The sequence below is a fragment of the Oncorhynchus masou genome, chromosome 30 (assembly GCF_036934945.1).
Source record: "Oncorhynchus masou masou isolate Uvic2021 chromosome 30, UVic_Omas_1.1, whole genome shotgun sequence".
Taxonomy (NCBI): Eukaryota; Metazoa; Chordata; class Actinopteri; order Salmoniformes; family Salmonidae; genus Oncorhynchus; species Oncorhynchus masou.
Window position 1 is genome coordinate 21,128,030 of NC_088241.1, and position 11,738 is coordinate 21,139,767.

Below are 11,738 nucleotides of genomic sequence, written 5' to 3' on the forward strand. Positions count from 1 at the left end.
TTCCTGTGTTGTCCCTTACTTCACATCAAACAGTGCAAGCTGAACTTGAAACGCGGTCATTTCTGAACATGTGTCGTCTGTAACAGATTGTGTCTTTGAAATTCAAGGTAAGAGTAAAATCATTCATCCCTGGTCAACGCCGTTTGATGTATTTAAAAGAGGTAGAAGCAAAGTGTGTAATGTTAGACACTTTAGAGTTTTCTACTGCTGTATGGTTGAGAAGTTCAATAGCCCTTAATTATTTTCTTTGCACCTGAACAGGTTACCGTTCATACAATTTCAGGACTGTGATATCACAATGACCTCTAACAGTTATTTGGATCCTTCGACATCAGTTTATTTGAATAAAAAGACAGTCTTTTCTGCTAGCCTGAACTTAGCCACCATAAGAAGCAAAGGTTTTATCCGTCCTCATTATTCACATCAGGTTGACCCATGGAACTTGAAGCCGCCTGATTTCTCTCCTAAACTCTACACATCTCTGAGTGTCCCTCGAAGGAAGAAGACAAAAAATACACATCAACCTTTACTGACACTTGCCTCCAGTGAGACAGTCTTAAGTGTGGACAGATTTACCCCAAACATTCTAATTCCTGAGATTGACCAGAATAAAAAAGCACTGCCAAAGTTCAGCACATCATACAGACCTCCTGGCTCTTTAGAATCCAAGCTGATGTTCGTTAAAACAGGGAAATACCCTCCTGTGGCCTACAAGAACCCTAAACCACATAACTTTAGACAGGTATGTTGCTGTGATATAACATAACACCTTCCTTACATGTTCTTTGTGATTTCCATGATTTGTACAAAATACTGGTACTAAATTCTTGCCGCGTATGATTCTAAACACAAGATGGCGACAAATATATTGAAAAACATTTCGCTCTGTAACATTTATTTCAGCTTGCTGATGACATGCCAAATATGGTTACTGCAGCTGAAAGGGATCCTGGTCAGTTGAACTTCAAATCTCAGCACCCGAGTATAAGTAAGTCAGCTTTCCTGAATATTGGTGCGGAGACACTGCTCTATTACTGTAATTAGACAATTTCCTAAGCATCATCCATTTTGTGCTGACTCATGACATAAGCACAAAGTCATTTATCATTTGAAGGCTAAGTCCATGGCCTTTTATCAAAACTATGCCTACATTACACAGCAAACTCAGCAATATCCTGCCGACTGTGACACTGGTTTCCATTCTACTCCAGTTAGGGGGACCAGATCAGACACAGACATTTATTCAAGGGAACCTTTTGGGAAGATGGACACCTATAAGCCAACAGAGCCTAGATGGGAGGCCAGGCTCACACTCCCTCAATTGCCTTGGCCCCCAAAATCTGCCTCCTACACTGTGAGTGGGTTGGTTTATGCCCAGTCTGGCTATAGGCCCCACACCATTTTAATTCAATGCTTTTATGATACTTTAGACCACTTCCGTAGCGTGACTTGGTCAGTTACCAAGTTATTATGCTGATTAACACAAAAGTGCCAAAACAAAACCATTTCCCCGCCCGCCACTGATTTGGTAAAAAGCTTAGGGCTGGAGAAATGTAACAACTCAAATTCATAGGCAGAGATATTGATGCAATGATTGACCCTCCATGATATCAAGATTATTGTTTTAACTACATGTTTTAAGGCTCTACAGTGTAGGATCATCTTTCCGCCATTAAAAAGCCTAGAGCATAAGGCAAACCCATAATAAATATAGTATCCTCTGCTTCAAGTGTCTACTGATATACATTTTCTAAAATATTTTCTTCTTCTCAGAGACACAGGCACAGACGCGGAGTGTACAGTGCTTTCATGGACAGAGTAGAGGAGAAGATCTCCAGCTCTTGGAAAACTGGCTGACGCTTTGACCACTAAAGTGTTCTATGGAGTCCACAGCTGTGCGGTGCATCGGCTCCACTAAAATGTCCAGGGTGTTAAGCCAGACAATATGTTCTAATCTGGGTGTGTGAAAGGCATGGCTGAAATATTTGCAATCACAGAAAGGAATCTTGCAGGCTGTAGCCTAATAAAAATACTTTGAGGTATCATGAAAATACAATAATTGTAGGCTAGACTAGAGAGTTCATTGCAAAACAATTGCTCATGCCATGACACTTTTTGAATGTATCTAGACCTAATAGGCTATTGTGTGTGTATAAATATATTCTCTCAGACAATAGGCAACAAAAATAACTGGAAAATGTAAACAAAGTGTGTCATTACAATGCCATTGAAACTAATTTCTAAAATGTAGGCCGAAATGCAATTAAAGTTCACAATTGGAGAGCAGCTAAACCTCGCTTAATCCAGAACGAAAATCTTGAGTAATTGGTCAGATGCTCGATTAAATTCTGGGTCCATACATGAGAGAGGGAGAAGGGAACAAACAGCTCCACCCGTTCTCTTCGCAAGTTAGGGGCAAATCTATGGGCCAAATGTTCCCTCCCCTTTCCGAAATTGTAAAGCACCGGAACTAATGCTGCTCATTATCTCACACTTCCCGTTGTATCGTGACAAATGAATGTACCAATTATGTTAAAGTCGTCTGTCCACAAGAGATTAGAGAGCAGCCAAACTAATTTCGGAACCCGGGACCAAATTATTGCAAATGTTTGTTCATGTAGCAATTACAAGCACATTCCTATTGCTAAACATGCCCTACATTTGTAGGCTATATAAAAGTTTGCATTCGAGAAAAAAGTTAGGTATATTTAGAAGTTGTAGCCAACACATTGTATTCCTGACTTGGGGGTATACTACAAAGCAGCATCAATGATTTAGCCAGCTAATTTTTTTATAAACAACCAGAAATAACTTTGGTTTTATGGTTAATAAAATACATTGTTGTTAAATCAATTAGACCATGCCCATGTCAAGCTTATCTTTATACAAAATAAAAAATTTATCAGAATATTGTTATAATCCTGCTTTGTAGTATGCCCACATAGTTTCTAAACCTTGTTATAAACTGAGTGGTTCGAAAACTGAATGCCGATTGGCTGAAAGCCATGGTATATCAGACCTTATACCATGGGTATGACACATTTTTTTACTGTTGTAATTACGTTGGTAACCAGTTTGTAAAAGCAATAAGGCACCTTGTGGTATATGGCCAACATACCACGGCTAATGTCTGACTCCAGGCACTCCGCAGGTAGCCTAGTGGAGTCCCGCCAGTAAACGAAAGGTCACTGGTTTGAATCCCCAAGCTGACTGGGTAAAAACAAAAATCTATGTGCCCTTGGGCTAGGCACTAAACCCTAATTGCTCCTGTAGGTCACTCTGGATAAGAGTGTCTCCTAAAATGTAAAAATGTAAGACGTTGTGCTTAAGAATAGCCCTTAGCTGTGGTATATTGGCCATATACCCCTCTGCAGTAGACCATGGATATACTGACAAGATACATGTCCCTCTGCCCTAACACAACCTTTGTCCACAAAGCGACATGGAGGGCTGTCTCGCTCCCGCCTATCCTTTCTTTGAATTGGTTGCTACATCACATTATTGTAATCCTTTTTACAATATTTGATTAGGGTCGTTGACGTCACCCGCCTGTATTCAATCTCGAGACAACTCCAATATGAAGTGTTTGTTTTTTTCAAAGTTGCCGGGATGTCACGTACCCTATTTATAACAGTACAATCGTAACAACTTAAACATTACATAACGTATATTCGATCAAATAAACCTCGTGTTGCAAATAAGCCATTAAACGCCACCTGCTGTAGGGAGGCAGATTTTCCGCCGAGTTGGACCCCTCTCTCTGTCTGTACTCGCCAATTTCGATTGTTTGTAAACTGGTTCGACCTGGATGGCGCGCTTTGGTCACGTCCACATTTTATCCAACAGGTGCTTGCGCTTAGTAATTACAATGTTCTTTGTTGATGGGTGTTTGCCTAATATCTTTCTTCGTTGAATATTTATGTGACATTATGTCCAGATGTGTTGAAATGTATTATGTATTTGAAGTATTGAGTGAGATCTTTATTTAAACTGAGGAAATACCTGTTTATGTTCATTTTGGATTATCCCAGTTTTAAGGGTTGGGTTATTATTATTATTTTACCTTACTAGCATCAGATGGCTCATTTTCGGGTACATTTAGGCTGGAGTGGCATGTTGTCCCAGCTGGGGCTCTGCTAAACTCAACTGTGTGAGGTTTTTGTCGGCACTCTGCCTAAAAGGAAGCTAACCTTCTGCACCTGTAAATAAATTCCACCATTTTGTTCATTTTGCACCTCATTCCGTCTGACTCATTCTTCGCAACCCCCTGACAAGACGGATAGTGCTATCCAGAATCCCTGGGACGTTCCTAAACTAAATCACACCTTCATTATTTTAAATGTAAACTTCAATGGGGCGCTATTTATAAAAACATAGGCTAACGTATTTATTTTAATTATATATAATTAACATGATTTAAATAGATACCGCAGGATTATAATTTCTACAAATAATCCTGTGATTATTCTCACTATAAATTCAGTATGCGTGGGATACATTTTGTACTATTGACCAATCAGTTTGAAAGTACACAGATAAGGACCCATCATGTGGAGGCGCTGTTTAGCGTGTATCAAAACCCAAGCCAAGGCACATGCGACACACGAACACAGCAACAACAAAAAAACAGTAAATTAGGCATTTTTTATAGTTCAATAAGTTGTTCATTTTAATTCATTCATATCACAAACTATTTAGTGACTTTTCTTTTACTTTTTGTTTCTTTTACTTTTACGAATATAGCCTACAGAATGCTTGGCTTGCTATGTTATGTTAATAACCATTCGTAAATATTATGTTTAGACTTTGACCTAGCATACTATCAGATACGTTTTTATTTTAGGCATTGTTGATGTTGTATAGTATTGCGTAATGATAGTATAATAACTCTATTGGCTGGAATAATGACGTTGCAGCAACAGGTGATGGGCGTGGTCTGAATGGATACATTATTGATGGACTACCCCTTGAACCAATCGTTTGCTAGAACATGAGCAGGGTTTTCCACAAATTGCACTGCAGTATTATTCTATGGGAATGAAACCGTCTAGTAAAATAATAGGACGCTGCTGACCGCGCGACAATCATCAGAAGCTCTGTATTGTGAACATTGGATAACATGTTACTGGACCTCGTGAACATAGTTCCGCGTATTCAGAGTGGATAGATGTAAGTGATGCCCTGCACGAAAAATGTCTTGCTGGACGGAACGGTTGTAGGCTATTATAAAGATGTATGCCGCAATTTGAGAGCCTGGTATCAGGTCAAGTGGCGTTACTGGCTGTCAGCATCTGTATGCCTATCGACTTTATATTCATTTACGCGCCTATCCTTGGGAATAGGATTGTGCATTGCTGACGCCTAAAATTCAAGTGTGTAGCGTACCTTGACAAAGTCCGGTATTTCTGCATTGTATTTTCATTTGAGCCTTTATAATTGAGCGTGTCTAATGAATGTCATATGCATTTGGCAGTACTCGGGTCAAATGCTGCCCTCAATAAGTGAATAACACATGGATAACTGATTTGATCACCTTCATATAGTCTATAGGTATTCTGTGTCGATTTAAGTTTGCGGTAGACTTATATTTGTGTCCTATTTTTGCTTGGCTGAAGTAAAATTTGTTTTGTTTTTAGGTCACTGTTGTCTTCTAATTGGAATATAATCAGTGCCAATCATCGTTGGAAAAGTAGACCAACCCTTTTATTCCACCTGTTGTTCCCCACATGAGCAAATATGGGGAATAGATTATCAGAACCACAGACCTTCCTCTCAAGAATCCCCTTCTTTCAGTCATTCCATATCGCCATTTTGGGACTGGACTCTGCAGGTAAAACAACTGTCCTGTACAGGTTGCAGTTCAATGAGTTTGTCAACACAGTGCCTACCAAAGGCTTCAATGCAGAAAAGGTCAATGTGTCTTTGGGCGGCCACAGGACGGTGACCTTCCATTTCTGGGACGTGGGTGGTCAAGAGAAGTTGCGTCCATTGTGGAAGTCATACACACGCTGTACTGATGGAATTGTATTCGTGGTGGACTCTGTAGATGCCGAACGCATGGAGGAGGCTAAAACGGAGCTCCATAAGATCGCCAAGACCGGAGACAACCAGGGAGTGCCACTGCTAGTGGTGGCTAACAAGCAAGACCTGAGGCACTCTCTGAGCCTGGCGGAGATTGAAAAGGCACTAGCGTTGAAGGAACTGGGCCCTGGCACGCCTTGGCACCTGCAGCCCACCTGTGCCATCATAGGAGACGGACTAAAAGACGGCATGGAGAGACTCCATGAAATGATCCTTAAACGGAGAAAGATGCTTCGCCAACAGAAGAAAAAGAGATGATCAAGGAGGGAACTGAATCTCTTGTTTTAAATGAAGGACAAAAAGGAGATGTTCTCGCACCTGGGTGGATATAGGAATTCTCCCATAGGCTCGGCACACTGAGTTATATCAGTCAATGTTAAACTAGGTTCTTGTGTCTCAGACAGCAAGTCTCTTTGCTTCGTCTTCAGTATTTGTTGCTTTTTAGTGGTTGAGAAAGCACTATGGTAAAGGATTTGGTGTTTATGGATTTATATAGGAATTTGTAAGTTGTCGTTACAAAGAATGGTTTTGATCCTTGATATTAGACCATTAGTAATGGCTACTTCAAAATTGAACACCAAAAATGACATGTTTGACGAAGAACAGAAAATAATTCACTTCTCTCTACAAAGGTTAGTGGGAGGACAACAAACGTGGTCTTCCTCAAACGGAACTTTTGAACCTTGTAAAGAGTGCCTAGGCTACTTTTAAATGTTGTACCTTTTTTTGTAAACATTTTTTTACATGTTTCTTTCCTTCTCAAAAGGAAGGTACAGTCTTGCGCTTTTTGTCTGTCTAGTGTACCTATACTGTCTGTTTGTTAATGCACTTTAGATAACCTTTTTTGATGGAGTTTACAGCCTTGAGGTTTCCCAATGTAGCTTATTACACAAAGAGTTTAGTTGCTTCAGAAGAAGCCAACTACTGGGTCCCTATTGGCCACATGGACAATAGATGGGATATGTGTTTCATGTTTTCATCTTTAATAAAAACCTCTTTGCAGCACTGCTTTTGTTTTGTATGAAGGATATTTCTATTTTGATTATTTGTCGTGATAATATTTTCAGAGAAGTTCTGCAGATCTGATAAACCTGATGAGATGTGTACAATGTATGTCCTCTGATTCTCATATTTGAAAGAAACTGAAGTAAATCAAAAATGAATCTTGGTTGCTCCTGCTCACACTTTGTACTGATGGATAATGAATCTCCTCCCTTTTTTCTCTTTCTGAAAGTATACAAGACGGATATGATTGAGGTGATGGTGGTTGAGTGTTTACTTGCAGTGTGATTATAGGGCCTGGAGTCCTTTTTCTGTTTTCTGGAGCCGAGAGGCTCAGCAATGCAGTCAGGGCAGTCTACTCTGCATGCCAAGCCAGATGCCATACCCTCTACAACAGGCTGGGGCAGGAGGAGACTGGAGGCTTGGGAACATTTTTGTGATGGGGAGAGGCTGTTGTCACATAGCTCAGTGAAGTGATGCCTGTTGCTCACCCATCCCTTTAGAACAATTATAACCTTGTACTGTAGAGCAACAGGGGGAGCAGCAGTTGACCTACTAAATATAGTACTATATTTGCATATGTTATTCTGTTCCTTACAATGCTCCACTTCAAGTGCTGAATTTGCTCTATGTTCTCATGATGTATTTGACAAAATTATTTGACCTGTTTGTAATGGTCCTGTGTGTTATAGATGCCATTTGACTGTCTTTTCTTTCCTGTTAGTAATGTTAAACCTACACCACATTTTACAATGTCTGTCATTTTGATTGATATGCATCAGGTTTTAAAGACAGACCGTACAGTCTCGGGTCCAAGATTAATCTTGAGGGTGTCACTCCTTATCTGTGTTGCGCAACTCTTCCCAGCTTGTTTTCCAAGGAAGGAAACCCTATTGGATGGCAGCAACACATATTCCTGTTATTTCCATGTCCTGCTCTCCATTCTAGGAAATGGAGGTAATGGGAGTGAGTGTGAGTCTGATCATGGGACTAGTTTTGGGGTCAGATCCTGATACAGGCCTGGTGGCAGGGTCTCTTCCGTTGATCTTTTGATGTAATTAACTAGGGATTATGTTTGAACATAGCTTTGGAAATCCTGAAGCTGGTTTCCTTTCTCACACTTTGCTTTTGCTAACTCAATTATACACTAACACGGGAAAGTACATGCCCTGTAATGGCCTGTCGTCACATGATATCCCTGTGCCCAACTAGTTTCCTGGACATCTAGTTGGTGGGTTTTATTTGACCGCTTGGCCCTGACTGAGGTCAACTCTGTGACGATAGTAAGTCCCTCTCCTCAGTAACAGGATCACTGTAGGAAAGGCATTGTCTCATGGCTGCACTGGCAAACTGCGTGTCGCTTTAGGAAGACAATTGTAGGAAAGGAGAGAACCACTCCTCATTCCACTACTCTACTAGCTAACCTTGAGATTAGGAATTTCGTGCTTCAACTCACTTTCTCAAAATGCAAGAACATGTACATCAAGTCTGTCTTCTGGAGCAAGTTGGAATCAAATATTTTTTTGTGGAAATATTTTCTCTACCTGTGTAGTAAAAATATATTTTCTATAACTATACATTTTCAAGCTGTGTACACTGTACTCAAGGGAAGTAGCAATAATGCATATTCCTATGCTGCTCATTATGCAGGGTTATATCAGGATGAATCTTTTTCCTGTTTTAGCGAGCGAGTGGCCTATTTACATGTGAATTCTTCCATCGTCCCAGCAGCCTCTCTGAAAGTAGGGTGAACGGGGTCACCTGCAAGGGGAGAGGGAAAGAAATGCAGAGAGCTCTAGAAAAGCTTGCTCTTGCTCTTCTTTTGGTGTAAGGTTGCTCTCTTTACATTAATCCTCAGAAGCATGAAAAGAGAGACTGAGAAAAAGTGAACAGTATAACAGGGTTTTACCAAATTTATCCCGCGGGTGATTTTTATTTGGCCCCCCAAGTTGTCTGAGCAAAAAAAAACACCAGCAAATCAGCTCCAAGTGATTTTAATTTGGAAATCTGTTCCAAAGTATTCCAAACCATAATAGATATATGAGAACGTATACAAATCTAAGCAATGTTTGAAATTGTTATGTTTTAGTCAAAAATATCAGTTTGGGCTTCAAATTTGCAGTCTTCAAATGATTTGTCATTGTGTTCGGGCCTCCTGACTATCCACTCAAGGAAGAAATCGGCCTGCGGCGTAATGTAGTTTATGATCCCTGGCATATAATCTATCGTTGGTCCCATAGATTCATTCATTATCCATTCATTAGGGATTATAACTTTCTGTATCATTGTTCTTATTACGAATATGTTCCTAGAAATGATTCATTTAATATTCTGGGTCTTGGAAGTCATGGGAAGTAAGACCAATAACCACTGTGTTGTCCTTGCTGTTGTTGCTTGTGGTGATTTATTTTGATAAAATATTGCTCAGTTGGTTTGGATATCGTGCTGGCAATGCCAACTCTATGAGTTAGTTCATTAGCTACTCACTGAATGTGAATGTGATTTTATTATTCCTGTCTGGGCTGTTTTACTATGCATAGAAGTCAGTGCTGCCTGCGTGTTCATGTGATGGCATCCCCTGCCTTACCCTGTGTGGAAGGCTCTGTGATGGCATCCCCTGCCTTACCCTGTGTGGAAGGCTCTGTGATGGCATCCCCTGCCTTACCCTGTGTGGAAGGCTCTGTGAAAGGCTCATTGTCAAGGTGATGATTGCTTTGTCAACTTTGTCTGTGACTGAGAGGGCTTGAACATTGGCAGCTGTGATCTGTATGGGAGACTGTCTATGTGGGAGAGGGGGACAGAGAGAGAGAGATAATGTGTAGATGACTTTGTCATTCTCTCTGCCATTCGGCCACACACACACACACACACGTGTGTGTGTGTGTGTGTGTAAAAAAAAAAAACAAAAAAAAAACGCCAATCTAGTCATTGTGAAGCACGAATATGGCTTTCGTCTCGTTTGTGCAGGATTAGGACCGGGGCAGACTGAGGTCCCCATAGCTTTGTAGTGGCTGCATTGTCTGGTGGCAAACGTTAGGGAAAGTTGTGACCTTCAAAGCAAGGGTTCAACTCAAAGGACTGATTCTTTTGGTGAGGGGATGCGGGGGAAAATCTATTTTGATAGAGGCAGCTCAAATCTAAATAGGCTAGTTGTGAAGTATTTTGTTTACTTGTCTCACCAACTTGTTTACTTTGAACTATGTTTCTGAAACATGACACATACTGTACATTTGAAGTTAGAAGTTTACATACACTTAGGTTGGCATCATTAAAACTTGTTTTTCAACCACTCCACACATTTCTTGTCAACAAACTAGTTTTGGCAAGTCGGTTAGGACATCTACTTTATGCATGACTCAAGTAATTTTTCCAACAATTGTTTACAGACATATTATTTCACTTATCATTCACTGTATCACAATTACAGTGGGACAGAAGTTTACATACACTAAATTGACTGTGCCTTTTAAACAGCTTGGAAAATTCCAGAAACTTATGTCATGGCTTTAGAAGCTTCTGATAGGCTAATTGATATAATTTGTATCAATTGGAGGTGTACCTGTGGTTTTATTTCCAGGCTTACCTTCAAACTCAGTGCCTCTTTGCTTGAAATCATAGGGAAATCAAAGTAACATCAGCCAAGACCTCAGAAAAAAAATGTAGACCTCTACAAGTCTGGTTCATCCTTGGGAGCAATTTCCAAATGCCTGAAGGTACCATGTTCATCTGTACAAACATTACTACTCAAGTATAAACACCATGGGACCACGCAGCCATCATACTGCTCAGGAAGAGACATATTCTCCTGGAGATGAATGTACTTTGGTGCAAAAAGTGCAAATCAATCCCACAACAACAGCACAGTAAAACAACCTTGTGAAGATCCTGGAGGAAACCGGTACAAAAGTATCTATATCCACAGTAAAACGAGTCCTATATCTAAACAAAAATAGAACTGTTTGGCCGTAATGACCAACGTTATGTTTGTAGGAAAAAGGGTGATGCTTGCAAGCTGAAGAACACCATCCCAACCGTGAAGCACAGGGGTGGCAGCATCATGTTGTGGGGGTGCTTTGCTGCAGGAGGGACTGGTGCATGTCACAAAATAGATGGCTTTATGAGAAAAATTATGTGGATATATTGAAGAAATATCTCCAGACATCAGTCAGGAAGTTAAGGCTTGGTCGCAAATGGGTCTTCCAAATGGACAATGACCCCAAGCCTACTTCCAAAGTTGTGGCAAAATGGCTTAAGGACAACAAAGTCAAGTGATTGGAGAGGCCATCACAAAGATTTGACCTCAATCCCATAGAAAATGTGTGGGCAAAACTGAAAAAGCGTGTGCGAGCAAGGAGGCCTACAAACCTGACTCAGTTACACCAGCTCTGTCAGGAGGAATGGGCCAAAATTCACCCAACTTATTGTGGGAAGCTTGTGGAAGGTTACCCAAATGTTTGACCCAAGTTGAACAATTTAGAGGCAATGCTACCAAATACTAATTGAGTGTATGTAAACTTCTGACCCACTGGGAATGTGATGAAAGAAATACAAGCTGAAATAAATCATTCTCTACTATTATTCTGACATTTCACATTCTTAAAATAAAGTGGTGATCCTAACTGACCTAAAACAGGGAATTGTTTACTGAGATTAAA

At 40.4% G+C, this 11,738-nt stretch overlaps 2 protein-coding genes across 3 annotated transcripts; both read left to right on the forward strand.

Moving 5' to 3' along the window:
• On the forward strand, positions 1 to 4,239 carry si:dkey-30e9.6 (uncharacterized protein LOC564083 homolog). Its single transcript, XM_064949839.1, has 5 exons — positions 1 to 107; positions 262 to 742; positions 904 to 988; positions 1,212 to 1,354; positions 1,774 to 4,239. The coding sequence occupies exons 2-5, from the start codon at positions 299 to 301 to the stop codon at positions 1,855 to 1,857; spliced, it is 756 nt and encodes a 251-aa protein (XP_064805911.1). The 5' UTR covers positions 1 to 107; positions 262 to 298; the 3' UTR covers positions 1,858 to 4,239.
• Positions 4,240 to 4,932: 693 nt separating this feature from the next.
• arl4aa (ADP-ribosylation factor-like 4aa) lies at positions 4,933 to 7,086 on the forward strand. Of its 2 annotated transcripts, none has more exons than XM_064948455.1 (2): positions 4,933 to 5,372; positions 5,637 to 7,086. In XM_064948455.1, the coding sequence occupies exon 2, from the start codon at positions 5,737 to 5,739 to the stop codon at positions 6,337 to 6,339; it is 603 nt and encodes a 200-aa protein (XP_064804527.1). In that variant the 5' UTR covers positions 4,933 to 5,372; positions 5,637 to 5,736; the 3' UTR covers positions 6,340 to 7,086. The 2 variants fall into 2 exon arrangements, with proteins under 2 accessions (XP_064804527.1, XP_064804526.1); XM_064948454.1 differs by having other exon boundaries at positions 4,937 to 5,169.
• The last annotated feature ends 4,652 nt before the right edge of the window (positions 7,087 to 11,738 follow it).